Source organism: Uranotaenia lowii, chromosome 2 (genome assembly GCF_029784155.1).
Source record: "Uranotaenia lowii strain MFRU-FL chromosome 2, ASM2978415v1, whole genome shotgun sequence".
NCBI classification, from domain to species: domain Eukaryota; kingdom Metazoa; phylum Arthropoda; class Insecta; order Diptera; family Culicidae; genus Uranotaenia; species Uranotaenia lowii.
Window position 1 is genome coordinate 376,734,090 of NC_073692.1, and position 27,427 is coordinate 376,761,516.

Genomic DNA, 27,427 nt, shown 5'->3' on the forward strand with positions numbered 1-27,427 from the left:
GGTGTTACTTGGGTTGAACATGTCGTAAGTGAACTGCGACTTAGTTTTTACATTTCAGCTGATGCGGACATTTCCAGCCCACGGAATGGGCTGCTGGTGACACATCCACGTGTGCCCACAACAGCTGCCTAGGGAAGTTACCGTTGCCGGCAGGCAACAATGTAAAGCTTCCACAACCCACGCCTACAACCTATCGTCTGGAAGATGACGATGACTGTTTGTGTCACAAGTTGTTTTGCTAGCTTAGGATGGCTACGCGTGGGTGAGATTCAATTCAAACTTCTCCGGACCTTTTCCGTTGAAATGTAGAACTGCGAGAAATCCATTTGCCATTCCGGTGGCGGTCCCAACAAACAGGCCGTGAGGGGCGTAATTGAATGTGTGTTATACACGTATCTTCTAAAAGGCGGAACAATTCTCCTTAAAGGCAGATAACGTGATCTTCACAGGGACACAAATATTCACAGTGCCGTCAATATTGAGATTGAAGGTTCCTAGACCATTTTGCCGCAGGCGGTCAGTGACCGCCCCTCCCACCTCGTTGTGAATCCTTAAAATCCCAACCGTAATGAAATGATGGGAGGACAACGAACAATACTTTCCGGTTCCAACATTTTTCAGTCGAAAAACAAAAGCTCAAAGCCAGACTAGCCAGCGAGGGCAAACCACCGCAGTTTTCCATTAGTGTGTTGATAAATCAAATTTTTCCACAACGGATCCACCGCTAAAACCCTTTAGCTTTTCCTGCAGCAGTAGCAGAAGACTTTCGCTGTCCGGTACCGAAAGTTTCCGATGCGGCCGGGGAGGGTTCCGGTCTATGGCTTCAATGAAATTGGCAATTTGCCATTGTCATTTGCTACAGTTTTTTTACCCTGGCATTGGATGATATCGTTCCACCGCAGAGCTCTGGAACAAAAAAAAATGGAACCAAGAAATTCTGCCTTTGGCGCGTTGGTGGCACTGCGACTTTTTTTTCTCTCTCCGGTTCCAAGCCGCTGGACCTGGCACGAGTTTTCATTCGCCGCTATTATAGGATTGGAGGAAATATTTATGTCATTGCATTGTTTCTTTTTTTTCTTGTTGCTTCCGTCGCTGTTATATTTGTCCTGTCGAAGGATCTTCGCTGCGTATATCTTACGCTAACACTGGAACGAAAAAAAAACGAGCTAAGACTACGAGGAAAAGCTCGTAAAACGGAAATTACTTTCCATTGAAATTTTTTGCTCTCGGACCGGTTTTTTTTTGTTTTTTATTGTCGACCACCAGCTACCAACCCACTATCATCGGTGTAAATATTGTGTTCGTTTTATTGTTTTAAAAAGGTGCTTTGAGCTCTGGAGAAGCAAAAAAGTAAAAACACACACAGGAGGGTAATTCTCGGATTTTATTTACGGGTTTTTCTCCCCTTAGTCGGGGGACGGTGTCGCATTGGAACGGGACAATTCAGTCGAAATTGTGCTAAGAGCCAGAAAAAAAAATTCAACACTCGAAAAGCAGTAAAAACGATTCCAGCAATTGTACCGGGAATCCCGTTCCCCGTCCCAAAAAAAACGGATAAAATGACGGCGGGGGGAGTCGTAAACAAAATGGGAGCTTTTTTAATATTTTCATTCGTTTTTAATTTTCCGAGATTAATAAATTTGGGACATAAAAACATTCAGCCCCCTTCCCTCCCATATCTTTATTTGTGCTTTTCCTGAATAAGCTTCCGGTTGCTCGGAGGATAATGTGAGACCTATGCTTAGAAGGATGTTTATAAATTTCTTCCCTAATTTGCCAGCGAAAAGTTGAACGAGCTAATTTGTTGACACTTGTTTTCGCTGTTTAGTAAGCATACTCAGAACACAACCGTAATAAGGTTTTCGAGCTAAACTATCATTCTGGTGTATTGAGGTTACGACTTGAAAATATGTCTGAATGCGTCATATTTGCAGTAAAATTAAGAAATGGTAAACGATTCCAACGAAATCTAAACATTTGGAGGAAGATAAGGGCAAAACGAGCACCCGGGGCGAACTGGGCACCCCTTTTTTCTAATGAAATACGTATTTTCACAAATAAATTTTCACGAGGAACAGTTTTGTAGTTCCTAAAGTATTGATTTTTCAGCAAAAAAAAACAAATCTCCTCATCATCTTTCCAGAAATATTTAAAAAAAAAGCAACTAGGTTCTCAAGTGACGAAAGTATTATAGTTTTTGAGCACCGGAAAATAAGCTCTTATGATCGTTAACATTATGTTCGTAAATTTTTACCATTATTATTTTTTGATTTTTCATTATAATCAATTTTAAAACGCGTTTTTAGACTAATTTGTTGATTCGGGGCGAACAGAGCACCATTGATCGGGGCACGATGAGCATTGTCTGCCGTAGAATCTAGCAGCAAATCCAACTCGATGAAGTCAACTGAATTGTAGAGCTACGCCTTGACTAGTTTCATCTGACGATTTGGCCTAAGTGGTAAAGTGTAGAAGAGGTAATCAGAGGACTCATGTTCGATTCCTGGTCGAAGCGAGTTTTTTTTTTTAATTTACCATTCATAATCGATTATTTTGATTGTTACATTATACGGCTAGTAGCATAATCCGTTAACAAAACACCGGAAATATAATGTATGAGTGTGTATGAATTGTTTTATTCTACAATCAAACATACATTATTTTGTTATTGTTTTGTTCGATAAATATAAGACTCACTGTTTAGTGCAAAATGCATCGATCATGAATGGTGAATGAAAAAAAAATCGCCTCGACCAGGAATCGAGCTCGAGTCCTCTGATTATCTCTCCGACTCTTTACCACTAGGCCAAATCGTCAGATTAAACTAGTTAAGCTGTAGCTCTATAATTCAAAAACTCGCATACATTTTGCAATTTTGTCTTTACACCACCGGGGTGAATGCGTGTTTCCTAACACGGACATCTATTTTAAAAGACCTTTTTGTAAGAAGAATTCGCTAGAAGTGCGTTTTGACGTAGAATTATGTCTCATGGGAACATTGCAGGAATATAAATTGTAGTAGTAAATGTAGAGGAACAAGATAAAATTCAGAATTAAGATCGTGATCAGGTTCCGCATCGGGATCAGGATCAGATTCCGAATCAAGATCAGGACTTTAACAGGGTTAATATCACATTACAAATTAAAATAAGATTCAGAAATGAAATAAAAATTATGATTAAAACCAGAATCAGGATCAGAATCTTGACCTCGGCATCAGTGGGTCCCTTGAACGAAATTCAAAGTGGGTACTCGTTTTTAACGTCCGTGGTAGAGAATATATTTTCTACTTTCTAAGGTTGGTCCATTCGTATTATTGATCAAAAAAAATTTTCTAATTCGGTGAAATTTAGTTTAAAATATTCCAAATCACAGCAAACAATCCATTCTATTCATTCACCGTGAATTTCTGGATCCATTGATAACTTTCTCAAGTTGTTGAGGAAGCTTCGACGAACGACGAAACCGAGAATATCACCAGCAGCCTCTGTCAGAGGTCCTTGAGCGAACGCTCGGCACAGTTGACTGATAGAGCACCATTGTCCTTTAAACTTCTATCCAGCGCCTCTTGAAAACGGCAACTTGCGGCGCGGCCTCTAAACTGTATTATATCAAATTTCTTACTTCTCCTTCGTCCCTCCGAGGACTTGACATAAAGAAGGAAGGGGCGGTAGCCAAAGTGCTCCCACTCAGTGTATTATTTTACTTTGCTTGAAATTCTGTAAGGGAAGAGGAAGTGGAACACAGCCATGAAAAGCTTTTTGAAGCCTCTTTTTTCCTAGCTTGGTACTTTCGATCGAGAAAAGTTTACCCGCTGAGAGTCAAGGTAACGACGAAGGAGGGCCGCCACTTGAAATATAAAACATTTCGGGCTCCTTCCCCGTCGTTATTCACCATCAACGGGAAAACTTCAAGAAGTTTTCCTTCGATTGAACCTCGCCTGAACAGGTTGAAGGTCGCGTTTCCCTCAAACGGAAGTCAGGTTTTCGCTCTGTACTCTTTCTGAAGGGAGTATGTGCCATGTTCCGTTTCACCGTTAATAGAGAACAACACACAGTGGCGAACAGACGAAATAAATAACCTTTTAAACATTCGCGCATTTATATCAAGAAGAGTTTCCTCAAGCAGCAGCCCCGCGGTTGTTGAGAAAGCTAATGGAAGACATAATTTTCCCGTTCGTTTTTTTTTGTTTCGGCTGGTCTACTCTGGGTAGGGTAGCAAAAACGAGCAGGTTCTGTAGGCTTCCGTTTTTTTTTTTGGTCGAGAGTTTGGTCACGCGAAAGCTAGAACTCGGGAAAAAGTGCCTGGAGGGGCTCGAGATTAGGCTAATCGATTCTAGCCATACCACCAGAGAGCTGGGAACATGTTCGGGTAGCCTCGAAACAAAGCCATTAGGAAGAAACTTCCTCTGTTCTGAAGTAGAAATTGAGGGAAAAAATATAGCCTTTGGAAGGATTGCTGCTGTTGTTTGCGGGATTGATGGTCTGGCTAGAAAGAGTTTTAAAAATAGCACATCCCTATCAGTCAAATGGTTGATTTATCAATTTCGTTTCGACCTTTGCTCCTGGTTCTATTTTGGGCAAAGAAAGTTAACTTGATTTAGAACTACTGTATCAATTTTGGTCTCTTGACTTAACAAATTGACCACAAAAAATGTAATTTTCGAAACACCGAAATTCGGCATTGTAACTATATCTCAGAAACTGCTGGACCAATTCTGAAATTTTTTTATCTTAAACGTTGTGAGCGACACTGAGTTCACTTTTGAGAACATGCTTTTGGCACACTGAGTAGTTTTTATGTAATACAATCACACCAAAATATCAAATATGTTCATGGAATGAATGGTTTGCCACGAATAAGGTCCAAAAGTTATCAGTTGCACTCTCAAACACTGCATATAAATACTCTTAACAAGTAAGAGTTATGTTTAATTGAAAAATTTTGCAGCGTGAATGAGTTCATGGAGTGGTTTGGCACGAACAAGGTTCTGCCCTTTTAAAAAAATGTTGAATTGGAAAAAAGTTCATGAAGTGGTACGTTGCGAACCAGTTCCACGAGGTGTCTGAGGACATTAACTTTCCCAACAAGTCAGAGATCTACTTAATTGAAACCATAAGACAGAAAAAGAGTGCATGAAGTGGTATGCCACGAACAATGTCCATGTGGTCTTTAAGGACATGAACTTTTCTGCAAAAGTTCATGGAAAGTTCTGACACGAACAAGATTCAGATGATGTCCTTGGACATTAACTTTCCCGACAAGTGAGAGTTCTACTCAATTGACTTATATTGGACCGGAAAAGAGTTCATGAAGTGGTATGCCGCGAACAAGGTCCTGGTGGTGTCTAAAGACATGAACCCTTCTAGCAGTACAGAGTTCTGCAAAAAGTTCATGGAGTGGTCTGTCACGGAAACGATCCAGGTGATGCCCAGGTGATGTCTAAAGACTGAACCCTTTCAACAAATCAGTTTTTCAAAAAGTATATGGAGAGGTTTGTCATGAACATGGTCCAGATGGTATCCTAGTATCCTACCTTCCCAACGAGCCAAAGTTCTACTTAATTGAAAAATATTGGACCGGAAATGAACTGATAAAGAAGTATGCCGCGAACAAGGTCTAGATGGTATCGAAACACAAGAGCCTTTCAAAAAAGTCAAAGTTTTCCAAAAAGTTTATGGAGAAGTTTGTCATGAACAAGGTCCAGATGGAACCTTAGGATAAGAACCTTCCCAACGAGCCAAAGTTCTACACAATTGAAAATATTGGACCGGAAATGAACTCATGAAGAAGTATGCCGCGAACAAGGTCCAGGTGGTATCAAAAGACATTAGCCCTTCAAAAAGGTCAAAGTTTTGTAAAAAGTTCATAAAGAGGTTTGTCACGAAAAAGTCCAGCTGGTGTCTCAAGGCGAGAAAATTCCCATCAATTCCAAATTGTGTAAAATTTAAAGAACCTAAAAAGAGTTCATGAAGTAGCATGCCGCGAGCAAAGCCCAGGTTATGTCTAAAGGCATGAGCCCTTCCAACAAATCAAACTTTTTCAAAAAATTCGTGGAGAGGTTTGTCATGAACAAGGTCCAGATGGTATCTTAGGATATGAGACTTCGAAACGAGCCAGAGTTCCTCTCAATTGAAAAATATTGGACCGGAAATGAACTCATAAAGAAATATGCCGCGAACAAGGGCTAGGTGATATCAAAAGACATGAACCCTTAAAACAAATTAGAATTTTTCAAAAAGTTCCTGGAGAGGTTTGTTATGAACAAGGTACAGATGGTGTCTCATGAACCTTCCCAACAAGTCCCAACATGAACCTTCCCAACAAGTCAAAATACTACTTAGTTTGAAAATATTAGAACGGGCATGAAGTGGTATGCCACGAACAAGGTCCACCAAATCAGAGTTTTACATAAAGTTTATGGAGCGGTTTTTCACGAACATGGTCCTGCTGGTGTCTTAGGAAATGAAAAATCAAAAAAAAATCAGAATTTCTGTCTGATAGAAAAAATATTGGACCAGGGAAAAGTTGATGGAGTGGAATGCCTCTTTGAAAGTCTAAATGGCAGAGTTTTATCTTCATGGAGTGCATGGAGTGCCGTGAACAAAATAGTACATAGATGGTGTTTAAGGACAGAGTTCTATCTAATTGAAAAATATTGGACCGTTGTAAGCGCCTTGAGTAGACGTCAAAAACGATTGTCTGCAAGATGCAATTCAAGACCTGTTCCTTCTAATGATTTTCTAATACATTTGTTTCCACAATTCGTATGTGAAAAATATTGCAATAAATCTTTAAAATTGTTACAATTTACGACTGAAAATAGTTTTAACTCCTGCAGCTTTGGCTGGGAAAAAATGTCGTTCTTTCCATTTGTTGAAGGACACAAAAGGACGACATAAAATTAGCTGAACCAACACAAACAACCATCGACCATATTTGGTTCGTTGCCTCTGACCTCGATAAATACCATACAAAACACAATGCGAGAGCCGGGACCAAAAGTGGAAGAGCAAATCGGATTGAAAAATTACTTCCGGAATGCTGCGCCAGAATTGTACAGAATTTTAATGCCAAAACTGGAACGATGCCGATTCCGAGTTTTATATAATATTATAATTTTCAACCGCCGTTTAGATTTATTTAGATTGTCCGGCGCATTCCACTGTGAGATATCCTACTCAAACGATGGAGTGATTATACAATGGCAAACTTTATGCTAAAACCCATAAAAGGGCGCGCTTCCCGGAACCCATTCCGGGACACATTTTTCATCGGGGGAAACAAAGCCTTCCCACCCAAAAACGATATGAGAAGATTAACGACAGTCCCTCTTCTCCTCGGTCTTCCTCTGAACTCCTTTACCCAAAAATTGTAAACTTGTGGGTTCTGGGCTTCTGTTTCCGAACGGCCACAGCCTACAAGTGTGGATCGTTATCCTTTTGGTCATTCAACAAGAGGGGAGCACTGATTTTTGGAGTGATTGAAAAAAAAAAACGACTGATGGACAAATTGCGGTTCGAGCCCATCACCCACACTCGAAAAAAAAAACAAACGGGGAGGGACATCGCTGATTGCAATCTGGGTCACTCGAAAGGACCGAATGTCAACGCGAGAAGGAGTTGGGGGGAAATTCCAGCAAGGACATTCCGAAAGTGAGTGGTGGACTCTCCCATCGACCGGTTGAGTGCGCTTAAGGGCCAGTCCAGTTTAAGGATTGGTAACATTTTCGAAAATGGGTTTCGGATCCTTCATCGTCCTTGTTTGTTGTTGCCTGGTGAAAATTCCTGTACGAGGTGACGTTTAAGCTGTCCCTCACTGAAAACGGAAGCTCCGGGTTTTGGCACCTGCCTGGGTTTCTGGCTTTCCCGCCTTGATGGTAGTGGTGCTTGCTTTCGCAATGTTTGCTCGTTTCCTTTCAACAACTTCCGTACGCAAACCAACAACGATTTTCTTCGGCGGCTGCTGTTGTTTGGTCAGTTGATTGACATGGGACACGAATGTCGGGGACACTTTCGACTGGCCCGGAAGAAACCTTGTTACCATCCTCATTCTTGATGGGACTCTGCGTGTGTGTTTTGGAACGGCAAACACTCACTAATCATGGTGAATTTATTACTGGCGAGATTGCGCCGTTCCGGGAAGGAAACAACAACAGGTCCTTTCCGGTTTTATTTATCGTTCTTAAAACGCAACGCATTTTTTTCGGGGGAAAATTAATCTGAATAAAGTCAAAAGTGGTACACATCAAACATCGGTTTTTCTCGAAGGTTCCGCGCTTTTCCATTTAAGATAGGGGGGGTCGCCGCTGGGAAAAATCCTTCGAACCTTCATTTCCATTCGCTGTCAGGATTAATCAGGCTGCGTTTGACAAATTGTTATTCCTTCTAGGCTGCCAGACATCGAAGAGGAACAAAGAGTTGCTACTCCCTGTGGAGAACTTTTCCCAGCCTTGGATGAATCTTGATGGAAATCTTGGCTTATTTAGAGGATGATTTTCCGATAGACCGAGGGATCCTTATTGACGTGGAGCAAGGTTAGACCGATGTTGCCATGGCAAAATACCTTCTTCCACGAAAAAAGGGGGCCCCAAACAGGGATTCAATATGGCGCAAACAGAAAAACGGTGCTCGCAGCTCTACCCCAGCTGGATGGTGCGTTATATTTGGCCCGGTATTACATTACATATTCATGAGGTTTTTCTGCTTGGCGGCCGCATCCCCGAATGGGAATAAATACGACTACGACGGGTAAGCATTTGGTTCGAGTAATATTTCATTCGATCTTGAAGATGTTTTCGTCATAAATCGGATTCAAGGCTAAGCAGGGCAGGCAACCACCCACACGCATTCAGAAGGTAAAAGTTTTTCGGTTAAACAGAAAGAATCGTTCATTTGTACCCTACCAAAAAGTATGGAACGTCTTGTGAAGCTTCGATACATTATTTGAAATTAAATCAATTGAGCAGCCTAATTTGGTTGAAAACTGACAAAGCAACTCCTCAGCAGAAGAAAGGTTTTATTTTATTCGTATCTGTTAGGCCGAATTTCCGTTTCAAGTTTAGACAAAATTATTGATGACCTATCTAGAAAATTAGCTCAATAAATCAACGAGACATTTCATTGACGAATAATAAGTATGTTTTTTTGATTTTCTATTATTATCATGATAGCCCGGTGTAAATTTTAGCTAAAAAAATTCAAGATAAAAAATAAAATACAAAAATGTCAATGTCCTCAAAATTCGCTGGAGAAACAAATCCTTTCAAAACACAGTTATTTCGGTCATAATCAAAGGAGGGTAACTATCGGTAATTTGGTGAAATTATCGAAACTTTTACAGTTTTTCCGGTAAAATTTTTCGAAATATTGATATAATTTACCGATATTTCATTGATTATAATTAATATTAAAGTTGTTGTTTTTACCGAAATACCTGTAATTATTACCGAGATATCTGTAACTTTTACCGAAAAACTGTTATTTTTTACCGGAAAGCTGTAAAAGTTTGATAATATTTACCGAACAATCGTTACTATTAAACTATTAAAAGCATTTCGGTAAAATGTACCGATTTTTCGGTAAATATTATCAAACTTTTACAGCCTTCCGGTAAAAAATAACAGTATTTCGGTTAAAGTTACAGATATCTCGGTAATAATTACAAGTATTTCGGTAAAAACAACCACTTTCTCGGAAAAAATAACAGGTTTTTCGGAAAACTTTACCGGTTGTGCGGTATATATTACCGAGCGTTTAGTTTTTCGGTTGAACATTACCGGTCTTTCGGTAATAATGCTGTCACTTTGCCAAGTGTCAATATTTTGACATATGATTTCATCCTAGTTTCGGTAATTTTTCACCGAAAAAGGTTCGTAATATTTGGCAGCTGTCAGTTTTCTGCCATGAAAAAAATTACCAAGTTCCACATGTTAGGATTTTGGAAAAAAAAATTACCGAGTTGGGTAATTTTCGTTTACTATGCGTCTTTTCCAGCCAGGAGATCCAGGAGATCAGCTGCCCCAGAAAAGATTCCAATTAGACAGCCGTGTATCAGAAAATGGTGGCCCGGTGTAAATTTTTGCCAAAAACAAAATTAAGGTAAAAAAAAATTAAATTGAAAAAAATGCCCATGAGGATGTGTACTTCTTTTTGTAATGAGAAAATCCTCAAAATTAGTTGGAGAAACAAATCCTTTCAAAACACAGTTAGGAGGGTAAGTAACAACTACCGGAAATTCGGTGAAAATTGTCGAAACTTTTACAGTTTGGTAAAAATTTGCGAAATATCGATATAATTTACCGGTATTTCGGTGATTATTACAGGCATTTTGGTAAAATCTACCGGTTGTTGGGTATATATTACCGAACTTTTACAGCTTTCCGGTAAAAAATAACAGTTTTTTTCGGAAAAAGTTACAGATATCTCGGTAATAATTACAGGTATTTCGGTAAAACTTTCAAGTTTCTTGGTGGAAATAACAGGTTTTCGGTAAACTTTAACGACTGTTTCGTTTTTCGGTTGAACATTACCGGTGTTCTGGTAATAAATACGGGTATTTCGATAAACACCACTGGGTTGTTCGGTAAAACAACATGTTGTCATGTTGACAACTGTCAATATTTGGACAGATGATTTCAGCCCTTTTCGGTCATTTTTCACCGAAAGAGGTCCGCAGTTCGGTTGTTTTCGTTTACTGTGTGTGCTTTTCTAGCCACTCCGGCTCAAAATAAGCTCAACAGCAGCCTTCAAATTTTGTTTCGATTACACTGCCCCTACTTTCATATCAGTCCCATATGCAGAAACAAGCAAACGAGAAAATCAGCTTTTTCTGTTTTGAAATATATTTTTTAATAGTGACCACAACTTTCAGCATAAACGAAAATCGTTTGATGAAATGTGTTCTAGGTTGTCATAATAAATCGTAAGACCTGAAATTTTAGAGATTGGGCCATTGGTAAGGTCAGGAGCACCATTTTATTCGTTATGGGACTGTTATGCGAGCATATTTGAGACCTTTTTCAAATCTACTCGCATAACAGTCCCATACAGAATATGTTGTGCGAACCAAGCTATTTTCTAAGACTAAAATTTGATCATTTATGAACTTCTAAATGCAGTTATCAGAAAAAGAAACATACTTTTGGAAAAATATCGTGAATTCCACATTGTAAGTTGAATCTTTTTACGATTTTTGATTGCATCTGTTAGTTTTCCGCTCAGGAAGACATTCCTTGCTTCTTATTGGATTGCAATCGAAAACTAGTGTGCATAATTCGACATCAAGTAAATTGAATATTTTTTAAATGATTCAAAGCAATACATCAAAGACTTTTTCGCCGAAAGAAACATTGAAGAGTAACTAAATCCGTGGTATTTCACATATAGGACTGTTTTGCGGGTATATTTCATATGGGACAGCCACGAGTTGATATTTTTTTTTCTAATTTTCTAGAACAAAATCTCTTTTTTTATTGTTTTATATTGAAGCCCTATGTTCAAAATGACGAACTGTCAGGTTAGATAAAAAATGACGAAAATTCATGGGGGACTGTTATGCGAGTAGGGGCAGTACAGTCATGTTAACAGCTTTATGTCATTCGCGACTGATATCAGCGATGCAGTTGGAGGACAGTCATTGAAAAACTTATCCGGTACAACTGTGATCGATGTTTACTCTTGGGCTCGAACTCGCGGAATTCGGCTCAGGAAGCAATGTACTTGGCAACTGAGGTATATCACAAACCCCTGTTAAATCTGCGCTTTTCCAGTCAATCCGTCTTTTTAATTTGAACCGAAACAATCTCAAAACGTTATTAGCAACAACCTTCCAAATCTGTGCTTTTCCAGTCCGTCTTATTTATCGGAATCGAAAGAATAAAAAAAACAACCTTCGACATCTGTGCCCTTCTAACCTCTCAGTCTTGCTTACTGGAAATTTGGCTTTTAAGCGAATTGGAAAACACTAAAGATTAAAATTTTTTTTATTTGCGAGTCTAGCTCGTGGCAAAGAACTTCTGCCGAAAAATCCTTTGAGTCATGAGATTCCGAACAAAAGTCTAGGCTGAACTACAGCGAATTTTGTTAAGAGATTATAGATCATGCGTTTTAATTTTCTGTGTGTGCTGATTCTAACAAATGAGCCGATTTTTTTGGCGAAACCCCTATCACGTGACAGGAAGCAGCATGAGACCATCGTCTGTCTTAAGTCTAGACTCTAAACGATTCCCATTTTACCCTAACCTTCTTCTTAGATAGAAATCGTGTCTATCACGCTTTGCAGGTGCGATTATCTTTTTCATTATCATCATCATCATCATCATAAAATTGTACGTCCAACTCGCGGCACCTGATAAGAAGTTGCAATCAGCGCATAACGTCGTGTGACATTGTGTTATTTTCTCTTTTCCCGTTTCAAACTTTTTCAAGTTCATTAAAATTCGCAAGCGCCATCCGTTTGTTGACGAAAGAAGTAAGTAGTAATCTCGACTCACCGTCCGCGTCGACCTCGTTTATCATGTCTTGCAGTTCTGCTTCTGTGGGGTTCTGGCCGAGGGATCGCATCACGGTTCCCAGTTCCTTGGTCGTGATTGTGCCGTCACCGTCCTTGTCGAACAGCGAGAACGCTTCTTTGAACTCGGCGATCTGTTCTTCTGTCAGCTGGTCGGCCTGCAAAATACAAAAAAAAACATAAGAAAGTTAGTAAATGTAACCGAGTTTTTAAAATGTATTGGAAAAGGGATCGCAAATTTGGTTGGTGCTCTGTAACCGATACAAAAAAATCCCAAGCGTCAGCAATGTTCGGTGCCCATTGAACATAATCAAATTAACCATCAAAACTCAATAAACCCGTTGTAAAAATAAATAATTTCCTCTCCGGAGCGCGAGAACATGCGAATAAAGCACGTCCGTCCGGGTGGATCATTAGCGTCCAACGCATTACTCAGCGCAGACCCGGGACGGACGGGAGGATGGATGCCGAACGCTACGATAAATCAATATTTTTATGGGGCGCGATTATTAAGCCGAAAACCGCCATATCGGTTCTGAGCTGATTCCAAACCAAACACAACAACAGCTCCATTCGTTACAACAACCCCGGAATAGCTAGTAGGAATCGGTTTGTGGGAATTCTATTTAAAAACGGTGTGTAGTACGCCAATCCCGCATGCTGATTTGTGATGGATGATGCTAACGGGCCCCAGGGGTCCGGTCCATCATCAAGTTTGAGGCGTCAACACGCAAGTACGCATGGAGCCAAGCGAGGACGCAGGCGGCGGGGGAAAAACAAACCGAAATATGATTACGTGTTGCAGATCGGCGGTCCGCCAAGTGTCCAAATCTCATCTTCGGGAAAAGGAAGGGAACACGGAAAAATGTTTGACCCGATGTAAATAAGAATGTTAAGGCAACATTCCGGAAGGTCGACCCGGACCAAAGCCGGTCGGTCGGAAAGCGGGAGGTATCCAACTGGCAAAATATGACCAGATGTTTGTTGCTCTCTCGGTGTGTAAAGGGGAAAAGTTCTGCTTTCGGTTTCTTATGGGTAATGATCCCAATGTGAATGTGTACGTTATTCGTATGCGCTGCTTTGGAAATCCGAGACCGCGCGACCATGTAAATTTATTGCAGTTTTATTTTCTTCTGCCGGGCGCCGCGCCGGCCAAACAGGTTCAACACACCGCATCTCATCAATCAAAATATTTCCCGGTGAACACCTACTCACTCTCTCGGACGTTCAGTTTCATTCTGGGCAGCGTGCTGCTACACAGTAGCAGAAGCGAGAAGGATCTAGGACGATCATCATCACGTGGTGGTGCGGTGGTTGGCAAGCTGAACGAACATGAATCAAAAAAGTAGGGGGCCGCAGATTGAGATATCAAAAGTGCAAGAAACTAATCGTTGGCGTTTTTAATTTATGGCAATGAGTTTTTTTTTGCAAATGTAATAGCAAGCAGGTACGCTGTTCCAAATGTCATTAGACATGGCTTTTCTGGGATTTTAATCTGGTGATTTTACTCTTCATGTGGCTTTTGGAGAAATTCTGACACTTGGTGTCGGTATGAGAAAAATTAACTCATACATTTGTATCTTGTTATCAACAGAATGTAGCAATAATCAAAGAAAAAAATGAGATGGATTTTTCAACGTTGAATTACGCACATGCAATGGTGTCTTAAAATTGAATCACTATCACGGACATCTTTTTCAAGAAGATTTCCGGATAACTATCTGTACACCCAAAAGAGAGGTTGCAAAATTTCAATGCCGTTTTGAGCCAACTCTATGCCAAAAATGTGCTGGAACGTGTATAGCGCATAAAACGATATGATCACTTTTATGATTCATAACAGAAACAATAGAAGAAGAAAAAATCCGACGGAGAGTGAGCATCGAACTCAAGACAATTGTCTTAACTCGTCTTGCCAGTTGCACCCCGCTTTGCCATCTGTTCTACCTGGATCAGTTGGAGAACGAGATTTAATTGTGTTGATCTCTTTTTCTGTCTCGTTAAAAACTGTTGATACTAACGATTTCCTCCGGAGAAATTCCTGAACCCGATCTTTCACGGCCACCCTTCAACTGCGCTCACGATTTCCTCCGGAGATATTCCTGGACCCGACCCTTCGCGGCCACGCTTCAACAAAACCAAAACCGATTGTTTTGGTTTAGTTCTCTTTCGTCAATTCGCAAATTGAGAACAATAGCGGTTGACACTTGATGACAACAATACAAATGTTGTCATCATGCACGCTAAACTCAACCAACACAGCTTGTGGTTATCTGGCTACCCTGCAGTGTTGCCAGATCATTCTGGGTGGTTAGCCCAGAATATGATAGTATTTAAGGAAGGATTCAGAGTTGAGAATCACTTAGGATAAGCGACAAGATTGTAATCGCTATAGGTCTAAGTTAGCTTGTAAGGACTTGACGAACAGAAATGAATAAACGATATCTCATTTCCAAACCAAAAACCTCGTTGCTAAACCACTGAATTCAACAAAAACTAATAATTCAACAAATTTATGCCAACAGTACTCAAAAACGAGTGCGAGGAGACAAGTTGGTTCTGTTGAAGTTTATTGTAACCTGTACTATAAACTTCAACAGAAGTTTATAGTACAGGTTACACACACATATAGGACCTTAATGAAACTTCATGTTTCTTTCAAGAGATCAATTTTTATTCAACACTTAGGTATCTCTAAGTGATATGTTGGTTAGTATCTTAAACATTTTAAAACTTTCAATCTACAGAACAAGAATTATGTATGCCGGAACCGAGATTCAATCTCATGATCTCTGGCTTAGAAGACTTGAACGCTATCCTTTAAGCCACGATTGGCGCCCAAAGCTAGAGTTTTTCGTAATAGGCTTTGACTATTTTTTCATAGTTTCACGCTATGGGAAAGGGTCTAACGAGCAAATGTTCAGAAGACACTTAATAGCTACACCCATAAAAGAGGTTACAAAAATCCAATGCCTATTTATCAAATCTCTGTACTGAAAATACGCTGAACAGTTTACTGTACCAAAGATAATATAATTGGAAAAGCACTACTGGCATAAAGACTCGAGCTTCCATGATGTATGACCACTACATTCAAGCGAAACAAGAAAAACATTTCATGGGATCATTTCATCCCATGAAATGTTTCATACAAAATAAAATATAGTGAGAATCGAACTAACTGCAACATCTCATCTCGGCTTGCCAGTCCGATATCTTTCCCAGTGTACCATCTAAGTCGGTTAGTCAACAAAAGTTTATTGTCATAGTGCTTCTGCCACCGCCAAATACCAAAAAAAACGCACTGCATTTGCCGTTGTATTTTTTTAACCCTCCTTTGTCTTTGGTAGCAAAGAGATGAGAATGAGAGGGAAATGGGAAACAAGAAAGTGCTTTTCTATTGCCGACCGGTTTACATATACACGCACAGCTTATCTTGGATGGTGGTTTTTTACCATCGATTGGAAACAAAGAATGTTTTTTTCTAATGCTGGTTTACCATACAGCGCGCGGTACATCATTCGACAATATCTTTCACAGTAAACGAAAATTATCGAGTTCGGTAATTATTTTACCGGTTTCCTAACATGTGGAGATTGGTAATCTGTCCGGTATTTTTTTCATAGCCAAGTGACAGCTGTCAAATATTACGGATCTTTTTCGAAAAAATAAATAACCGAAACACGGCTGATCATATCTAGGGTTCTCTGTCAAAATATTGACAGTTGTCAACGTGACAGCTCGTTATATTGCCGAACAACCGGTATTGTTGAATCGAAATGTCGGTAATTGTTACCCAAAAGGTCGGTAATTTTTAACCGACAAATTATAAAAGCTCGGTTATATATACCGAACAACCGGTAAAGTTTACCGAAATATCTAAAAGTATTACCAAAATACCTAAAATTATTCCCGAAATACTTGTCATTATTATCGAAATACCAATAATTTTTACCGAATTAACTGTAAAATTTCAATCATATTTACTGAACAACCGGTAGAGTTTACCGAAATATCTGTAATTTTCACCGAAAGACCGGTAAATTTTACCAATTTTTTTAAACTTTCGGTAATATTTACCGAAAAACCGGTAATTGCTACCGAAACACTTGTATTAATGGTCGAAAACCGGTAATTTTTACCGAAAATCGGTATTTTTTTTTCTGAAATATCTGTTAGGACCGGGATGCCGGTAATATTTACCGAAAGCTGTAAAATTTTCGGTAATTTTTAACAAAAACCGAAAAACGTTCGGTAATTTAAGCTTCTTATGCACAGCATATTACGCGGTAAAATTAACTATCGGGCTCGGTAATTTCAGTTTACTGTGTTGTTGTTTCCATCCTGCTTTGTCTTGTGATAGGATATGGGATATGTTAAATTTGGTTTCTTTTTGACATACGCAATGCGGTTGCGCTTGGAGGACAATGCCAGTTATTAGGAAGCTTGTTAATGCCGGTCCGGTATAGAATCTTATACCGATATTTCGACCTGCAAGGAAGTTTATTGTTGGAGTAGATATAAACTGAATGACAGACCCTTTAGCCCCTTTTGGACTATTGTGCGCTGGGAGGACAATGCCAGCAGTCACAGAGCTTATTACAGGGTGGCCACTCAAAATCTATTTTTGATTTCCCGCATTTTTCCCGTCTTTTTCCCGCATGGTATCACGAAATTCCCGATTTTGTAAAACAGAAAACCAAGCAAAATTCCGAATATTTTTTTGAATATTTATTTCTTTCAGTGGTAAATGATCTTTTTTCGGTTATTTTTACCAATTAAACTACAAATCATTAGATTGATACGCAGGGTTTTTTTTTAATTTTTAAAACTTCGTCACTCGAGTCGAAAATATTGAACAAATAAGATTGTTCATAAAAGTAAAAGGGTAAGGTACACCTGGGTAAATGTGGACGTGGGGTAAGTGGGGACGATGGATGTTAAAAAAAAATACTGTGCAGTATTTCTTCAAACGTTAACTGTGAATGTTAAATTTACTTGTAATCTATCCAAAAACTGTAAATGAAATACGATTCGTTACTTGTAATGTATCCAAAAACTGTAAAAGAAATACGATTCCGAAAATAGCGGATGTTTACAGCGACTTTTTGTTAATGTTCTATTTTTAACTACGATGTCGAGTTGATGTGCATCTTTTTCAATGGCAAATTTCTCGTAAACTAGCTAGCTCTTTACGGAAAACTCTGAATTGAAAGCGGGGTAGAAGACACCAGCAATAATTTACGAGATAACTTTTCTAGCTTTGCGTCTATCCAGCTCATCTCTTCAGCGTTTGTAAACAACATGTTTTGCATCAAATTGAACGTAATTTTATCAAAATTGAACCCGCTGCTGATATTTTTAATCGTTATTAAAACTATACGAAAAACCGTCCACACTTGGATACCCCAGTGGACCTTATATTAATTAAAATATTGTGTGATAATCGTTTTTTCGCTGTATTTGTTTCTCAGATATTTTTAAGTATTTTAATTTGTTCGTCCATCAAGCTTGCCTCTCTCTGAGCGTCAGATAACACCATCAATTTTTTCGCCTCCAGTTCCTTTGCCTTATTTTCTGCCCCTCGCTTCCGTTTTGCAATAGTTTCTTTCAGATTTTTCTCTATTTTTTTTTTATTTTAAGGACTCGACATACCTCGAGTGCGAGCATACTGCATTGACGATTTCGTTACAATTATTCCCGTTGTTCAATGCAGAGGTATGAAATGTTCATTTGGAACGCGAGGAAAACACATTGAAAGCACACTGAAATGTGCAGAATTGTGCCCTGGAACGGGCGGAAATTCACCAGATGTGCAGCAAAATTCATCAGATGTGCGGCAGAATTCATCATGTGTGCAAAAAAATGTGCACCAGATGTACGTTCCATCTTTTTGATTTCCCATTTACATGGCATTCGATAAAAACTTCATACTTCTGAACCGATCCAACTTGGCACTCGGCAGGAAGATCCGTTTCGACCTGGTAGAATTCATAGAAGTCAATTGGAAAGAGACTGGTGATCAACTGTCAATCCATTTCTACTTGTTTCGACCTATTTCGACCAACTTCATTCAACAGATTTTCTCTAAGCCAAAAAATTCCCGCCTTTTCGAGAGAATTCCCGGCTTTTTCCCGCTTTTTTCCCGTTGGATTTCAAATCCCGTCTTTTTCCCGCATTTCCCGCTTTTCCCGAATGGATGGCCACCCTGTTATTATCGCCAATCGTGTGCAAATCTTATTCCAAGTACGTGCAAATACCGGGATGTCATTTTTGGAGTAGATCCTTTTCACAACGAACGTTTCATTTCGTATTCATGTTTTTCTTTGCATTGGACATGCTTGATCCTCCGGATTCTTTTAGAGATAGTTTTACTTGACTCTGTGCTAGACTTCAGCCGAGCTTGCAATCCGATGTTTCATAAACTTAATGTTTCACTTAACTCTTAACTCTTAGACGGCAAATCTCCCGATCACTGTCCCTATTTTTTGGAGTACCCTTATAATGAAGATCTTTTATCTTCTAATTCCCCGGCTTGACATTACCGTTCGAGGTGTTGGAAATTCTCGTCTGTCTAGAAGCGGTTCTGCTTGAACCTGCCCTTTCAATTCCCGGGTTGAATTCGCCTGTGCTATTACGAACTGACTCAGAATCTCTAGAGTTTCTTCGAAGCAAGTTTCGCCTACAATGCGTCACTATCACGGACATCTTCTTCGAGCAACTTTCCGGGTTGCAAAGACCATAACCGTCGTTATGATCAAGCAATTTACATTGGGGTAATGTCTCATACCCAAATTTTTCAACTTTTTCCGCTAGAAAATGAGTTTCCAGGTGAATTCTAATGCATCGTCACTCGCTCAATGTCTTTTTCAGGTAAATGTTGTGCCACCTTGAAATTTCTATGCCTTTCTATGTCTCATTTCTGTTTTTTTTTATTTGGAACAGTTTCTAGTTTATTAATGTCCCTTATTCCGCGTCTATTCCCAATCTAGTTAAAAATTAAAAAAAAAAACTTGCTCTAAAACTTTATCAGATTTGTACTTGTCGTGTATCAGACGCTATTTTTTTTTTTTTCAAGGGAACCTCCCTGAAAAAGAATTCTGAATATAATTTTTTGAAGCTTTCAGCATTTCAAACAAATTGTTTGAGCAAAACAATTCGAAAGTTATTAACACAAACACCTACTATATCAAGAAGCTTGATCTAGCCGATTCACCTTGGCACTATTGGCCCAATCTACCGGTACGCATCTCGGATGTGTCCTTCCAGGGGAATTAGCAACACGCGAGAACTGGTTCTTCCAACACTAAATGGTACCTGCGTCGTTGATCGTAGTACAAGAGCATATTCGTAGAACATGTTGTTACAGGAGGTCAAATGAATACCTTCCAACTTTGCCCAGATAACCGCCACATCATGCGGTAACTGCTGGTAACGTGGGTAGTAATTTTTTAAATGAAAATTAATTACCACGCATCCCCCCATAAATGGGTGGGTTCCCCATAAGGTGGTCGCAACATCAACAACGGGGTGATAAATTTTCAATGTTTGATTAATAATGAAATAATGACTGATGTCTCTGTTTTGGGCTTCCCGCAGAAAATTTCTTCTTGGTTTCAGTTATGTTCGCAAATTATAGGTGGCGTATTGGTTTTTGTTTTTTGTTTTCCAATAACGATTTCCGGGATTACCTCTAAAAGCTACCACCATTCGACTTGTACTCGAAATCAAGTTTTTCGAAGCAATAAATCAAAACTCCTCTAAAGTCATAAAGGTTAATGACAGGAAATCCGAAAACGCAGCACCGCTGAAAGGTTCCTAGAAAACAATTTTGCTGATGTGTTCACCACTTTCAATGACGAGGGGGTACCCATTTATTTAATTGTTAGCAAATTATCATACATTTTTTTCGTTCCTAGAGCATGCAAGCAAGCAAGCAAGCAGAAAAATGCGCTACCGGTATTCAACAATCGCCCGCCCCGCTAAAAAAGCACAAAGAAGTGACAAGTTGCGGCTCACGAAAGTCGTGCATTTCTGAGCTGTGGTCACGGAAGGAAGAAGCAATCACGGACGGTCGGGCAGATTTGAATCTACAAGTTGCTGTTGCTGATGATTCAAAAACAAAAGCACCGTTTGTTTGTCACCGTTATTATGCATCATCGAGTTTCTGTAACATACCTACTTCTTTCTGGGTAAACTGGGTCCGGTGTTGCAAACTATCTGGAGCCAGAAGATTAAAGTGGGTTGATAAAAACCACATCAACGGAATTGAAACCTATCGATCGATATGCGAACCGATGAATAAATTCAAATAATCCACTCGGAGTGACATTAGCACGTGATTTTCCGATTATGTGGTGTTTTTATAGCCGATTTAATAGCTGTCGATTGAAGTCAGATGGAGGTGGATTAAACCGACTAATAAGTGCACATGCACGTATTTAGAGAAAACGGCTATTGTTGGAATCGGTTTAGCGGTTTGTCATCAGAGAGAGAGAAAAAAAAGGAAAACGACTTCAAACGGGCGGCTGCCTGTAACGTGAGTCAGCTTTTTCCCCATTCTAAATTGTCGATTTCGTCGGCGCTCTGCTGATTTACTCACAGAAAACCCATCCCGTCGCGGCGAGACGACGATGATGACGAGTTGACTTTCCAAGCGAAACAAAATCGCGTAAAATGGGGTGTTTCGAATCGCGGCATCCCCCCTGGTACTGTCCGTCTTCAGAAGACGAAAAAAAATGGATGGATGCGCAAGCGATGCAGTTAGTAAGGTAGGCAGGAGCTGCCCCGCGCAAACTGTAACACAACTCACAAATTGCGCGAACGAGAGTCGCGTTCTGTCGCGCGGTGGCCACTTGCCATTTTTAAACGTGTGCCGCACCACCACCGCGGCACCGGCTTCATAAGAATCATCGGTTTGCTAGCTAGGTCACAGGCGAAGCGACGTCTTTTGGTTGGTTATTTACAAAACATGTCGTTGTTTTTTTCCTTCTTCTAACAAATTTAATTCAACGTTTGTATCTTCTTTTAAGTTTGTTGAAGTTAGTAGATTTGGACGTATTGTCGCTGAATCCCCAAACCGGAGTTTTCGTCAACATCAGCGACGACGACATCACTGACTACATATCATGTTGACCAGACATCTATCAAACATCTTCCAAGTGTCGGAACCAAACAAGAGAGAGAGTTCGCGATTTCCGAGATGTTTGATGGCTTTTCCATCGTCGCTGGTTGGCAAGGTTGTCAATCACCAACGTGAAAACTTCGGATTTCAACTGCATTGACAATACAAACATTAACAATAAAAAAAACAAATGGGTTGAGTTTACGACATTTTGGGTAAAGTTTATAACATTTTGGATAAAAATTTAGGTAAAAATTTTAAGTATATACAAAGTTACAAGGAAGTTCCCGTACTTTTCAAAAATACTTCAACAACCTATAACTTTTTGATACAGAATTAAATCGACTCAACTAAACAAAAGGCATTATTATTCTTTGGAATCTTGGCTATCAGGTTGTGGTGTATTTTGAGGTTAATGACAGATCAATGCTTCCAACAACTTTAAAAGTCCAGATGGAGTAACAGCTTCAGCAGGCTTAGAGCTCGACGAATCCTACAAAATCGACAATTTTCTTCTGTATTCAAGCTGTATTTTTCGCTCTAGGTCTTTGGGTTCGAAGAATATTCGTCTGCCAATCCCACAGACAGGGTTACCAATGTGCCTGATTTTCAGAATTTGCCTGATTTTTTCGATGCCCATCCTGATAAACCTCCGTTTTGTCCTGATTTTTGGAAATAAGCCTAATTTAGTAATTTTCATGGAAAACTATAAGTCTCAGTAAACAGAATGATGAACGTTGTTAACCCTAATTCGTCATAGATTTTCAATATGACACTATTGCAAGTTTGGAGGGTTGTAACTTTCTTCAGGCGCACCCAAATAACAAAAATTCTTTTGGAATCTTCCAAGAATTCATGAGACGCTTCTTCAAAGCCCTGACAAATAAAAAAAAACATCCTTCAGGGATCTAGAGTGAGAATTTAATACTCTTCACCTAAAATTGCCTATTCCTCAACCGTACAAAATTTAAAGATTTGGAAACCTTGTAACGTAAGTCAAATATGATACTTAGACAATATTAAGCTACAACCACTCGTATTATGTTATTCAAGGTCAAAGAAAAACATGCTTCGGGAAAAGACCTTAGCCTACTAATCAATTTATTAAAAAAAATCACTTAATGCCTAAGAAATCTGATGTTAAGAACTGTATGTAGGACATAGCAATTTTTTCAAGATTATGGTCACAAAAAAGTAAAAAAATAAATGTAAAATCCGTTCTTTTCAAACGATCAACCACCAGAATTGTTTCAGTTGCTGCAAAAAAAAAAAAATGAACAGAGTATTAGAAAGCTTAAGTCATTTTACACATTTTTGTCTCATTAGAGTCTCAAAATACGAAGCACAGTTGTTTGACGAATATTCGAAGGTATGTGTTTTTTTTAACTTTTTGTCAATCTGCATTTTCTCTTATTATTCTAACGTCTAAAGTAAATTACATACTTAAAAGTAAATGCAGTGTTTTTGCAATAAAATTATATTCACATAAATAGTTATTTCATACAGATTCTAGTTATTATATTTGCGCTGCGATGTTTCACAAAAATATGATAGGTGGACTCAACTGTATTTATCGAATATACAAGTTTCCTATGCCCTACTCTATGTGAGACTTTAAACTTAATTTGTGATCTTGTGTTTTTAAAATGGGAATTCGGATCGAGCTTTTGAAATGAATACCTGTTCGGAAATCTGAATGTTTTGGAAAATCTGGATTATAAAATTTGGATTCCGAATCCCATTTCCAATCCTCTATAAATAAATAAACCCTTCCAAAGATCTAAATTCGTGGAGAATTGTAACTATCAAACGGGAAAACGAACTGGTCATATTTTATCTAATGTCTGTTGTAAATTTCATATATCTCAGAAGCAATACCACCATAATAATTTAAACTAACAGAAATTAACGGAATTTTAACCTATTTGAGTATGAGCAAACATTTTCCATGAGCGTGCATCATAGTCTATAGTTAAGGTCCTAGGACTTATGTGCTCGAGGACGTAAAGCGATTTTTCTTTCTTCTCACTTCTAATTTTTGGAAAATTTGGTTGATGAATACCTATTTTATAGGGGGCTTTTTTACACCATTAGAACTGGTATTCTAACTTCTTTTTAAGCTTTTTTTTATCACCTTTTTTGGAGCCATGATGAGAACGTTATTGATAAGAAATATTATATTTAATATAACTGAAATTTTTTCTTGATATTGGAAATTGTTTGGAGAATGAACTTAGAGTTTAGTAAATCATCGAGCAGAATCGATAGATACCCATAATTTATTATAGCACCATGATCGATAATTAAACATTTTTGTAATGAAAATCAGCAATGAAAAGTCAGCAGTTCGGCTTTTTTATTCAAGCCTGATTTATCTTGATTTTTATATTCAAGATTCCCTGAATTTTGGAAAAAAAAAAGTTGGACACCATGCTTACAGACATAAACCTGAAGGCAGGGTTGCAAACATTTTTTTCAAAAATACAGGAAACTTTGAGTTTGAAAATCAGGGTAAATCAAGCTCTAATAAAATAAACGAACTTATCACTTTTTTTGTCTTTCTTACAAAAAGGTTTAGCTATCGATCATGGTGATATCATCTATCGATTCAACTCGATGATGACTAAAGAGTGCACATTTTTTAAGCAAAGCTCTGATTAACAATTTTTATTAAATCAGTCTCCACTTATTGAATTTTTTAAACTTTTACACGGCATTTTTGGTGCCGAAAAAAATGTGTAAGAATACCAATTCTGCTTCACAATAGATAAGTAACAACGAATATTTTGATGAACCTGAATGTAAAGAAAGGTCATTAATAAAAAAAGGTATGCTTCAAACAATTTTACAAAAAAAGGGAGAGGAACAAAAAGAACCACTACATTTTCGAGCACACTAATCTTGAGAACTTATTAATAAATTCATAAACAAGCTCATGAAAATATTTGCTCATACTCCAAAAGTAGGAATTCTGTTAATTTTAGATTGAAGAGAATATTATTATGTGTTAGTTTTGAAATATGAGGGAAATATCACACGTTCGTTTTTCCGTTGGATGAGGAAATTCTCTATAAACTAAGAGCTTTGCGAGGTATACGTAGATGGTTGACTCCTCTGACTCCAACAATGATCCTTTAAAAAAATGCTAAAAACCCATTTTAAGCTGTTAGTTATTTCGGCATATCCTGTAGTGAAATAAGTATGAATGTGAAATTTTGCTCTTTACAATTATTTGCATTTATTTATTTTGCATTTATATAGCACAAACTAATCCTATTCATTCTTCTGAAACAATGTCTTATTTGATTTATTTATATTTATTTTCAAGTCAATTTCCAAAGGCTTGTTTCTGATTTCCTTTTAAATATTGCACAGTTTTCTGAAGTTATTTTCCTCAAGCATGTACGATGTCTGTTCTCTGGGTAAGTAACGTTGTCCTTAAATTTCTCATTGTTTATTTGTTTTATATTTATTTGGTGACATAAGTTTGGTTTTTATACAATTTAAAAAAAAATCGAGCATTAACTTTAAGAACTAAAGGATTTGGATTTCGGATAATTCCGGTATTCGAACTGGAATTATTTTTAAAGCTCGATCGGATTTCAAATTCGATTTTAAAACAAAATTAAGAAAATGAATAGTTAACCTGTGATTTGATGGCAGTTTAGTCTGCCCTCTAAACACTTTGGGCGATTGAGCTCTATGAATTAAATTGATTCAAGTAAAGAAATAAAAAAGTCTCACTCATGTGAGTTAGTGAATGTAATCGGTTCAAGCAGAGAAGTATAACTGAAACGATTTTAGGTAAAGCAATAACCAGAAACTGACATCTCAACTTAAAATGGACATCATACTTCTTATTAAAACATATAATTTTCCGTCAAAATAAAAAAAAAATCTGGTAAAATCTGGCTTATTTCCAAAAACCAGGAAAAAACGGAGGCTTATCAGGTTATCAGGATGGGCCTTCGAAAATTAGTCAAACCCTGAAAAAATAGGCTCTTTGGCAACCGTGCCTGAAGGCAATGATCCGAAAATCACTCAATTTTTTGTGAGCGAAACTGAAACGTTTTCGAGAGAAAACCGAAATTGTCGATTGATTCCTCTCCCAACGGGTCAAAGATTGTGTATGACAGTGAGTGCTGCTCCGAGAATCAACGAAAAAAGATTTGAAAGAGAAGCAATCCTTCCCCAGTAGGGTTTCGCAACTGAACTGAGTGAGGAGCTACCTGATTTTCAGTTTCTTGTTTTACTCAATCACTTTTTTTTACTCACTCACTCACTCGAACACTGGTGTATGTTTGTATGTAGTATGAACCAATGCAAGGCCGCCTTGCAACTTGAGTGAGTGAGTGGCTGTTCGGATTGGATCATGTATCAGTAAGTTTCTCACTCACTTCTGATACACCAGATGGTGAGCTTGAGTGATCGACTTTGATGCGAATCAGCTCTCTCTTTTGAATCTGGTTTACATTGATCTCGCATTGTCGCTCTGCCGATTCTCTATGGTACTACAGGCAGCACCATTCGGCTTTAGATTTTTCCAATTGGAAACGTGTCATGAGCGTTTCTCAAAAGAAACGCTCATGACACGTTTCCAAAAATGATTTTCGGAACATTGCCTGAAGGAACATCCCGTTTGATCAATCTTTTAGGAAAATCTCTCAGCTCCAGCTTCACGATGCGGTACTGGAGATGACCTTAAAAATGGAACTGACATGGGTATGGAACGACGGATTACGGATAATGTGCCAGCGAGCATAGTTGGGGCCACTCGTAACTGACTGAAGAAATGTATTTTTTCAAACTACGGGAACTTTATTGTCACCCTGTATTGTTCAAGTTGTTTTGGAACAGTTAAGAATGCCCTAGTAAAAATTCAACTAAACACAAACTTAGAAGTGCTCCATGCTTTTTGTGCGTGTTTTATGGAAGCATTCAGTGCTTGTATTTATCAACTCTCACAAAATTAAATGAAAGTTCTCAATCGAGATGGCAAAACAGGAAACGCCAACTAGTAGATGTCAAAATTTGTTGCCCTATGCCATCATGAACCCATGATGGCCGCTTCCGCTTAACTGTAAAATGCTGTTAATGACTGAAAATCGTCTGAAATCCCCACATATATTAGCATGGTAAACAGGCTTTGAATGAATCTCATCGGAAAAATGGGATGATTTGCTCAATAATATCAAGTATAGGAGTAAAATGACATTTAGAAGTAATTTTCCATGCAACTTATCAGCGTTTCTTAAGAAAATCATGGTAAAACTTCTTATTTTTTGCAATAAATGTTTCATTATTGATTGAACTCTAAAGTTTATAACAAGTTGAACAATTACAAATGATCATTCAAACTTGTAGGTACGTTTTTGAAGCTTCTTGTTCTATTTTCTCACCGATGCTTTTTGATCAAGATTCGGAACTGGCTTATCGACTAGCTCCTATTATGGTCCAGTTACTGAGACTATATGACCAGCGTATCCGTTTATACTCTGTAGAATTTACAATCTTTTTATACTCCGTAGCAATATTTTGCATTCTTTCATACTCAGTAAAGTTTGTAATTTTTGTTACATTGTTACAATTCGTGGTATAAGTATTCATTTTTACGTCCGAGGACTTACAAAATTTCCTAAACCTAGATTTTTAGGGTGGCGGGATTGGATCCCTGAACTTCTGGCTTATAAGCCAGAGACTTTCGCCATTAGGGGACATCCATAAATTACGTAACGCTCCTAGGGGGGGAGGGAGTAAGCTCTAGTGTTACGAATTGTGACATAGGGGAGGGGG

At 38.5% G+C, this 27,427-nt stretch overlaps 1 protein-coding gene across 1 annotated transcript in view; it reads right to left on the bottom strand.

Moving 5' to 3' along the window:
* LOC129749581 (calmodulin) overlaps positions 1 to 27,427 on the bottom strand; it is a 118,460-nt gene that overhangs the window by 62,168 nt on the left and 28,865 nt on the right. The window contains exon 2 of the mRNA XM_055744607.1: positions 12,494 to 12,668. Within this exon, the coding sequence (XP_055600582.1) occupies positions 12,494 to 12,668 (175 nt within the window). The remainder of the gene's footprint in view (positions 1 to 12,493; positions 12,669 to 27,427) is intronic.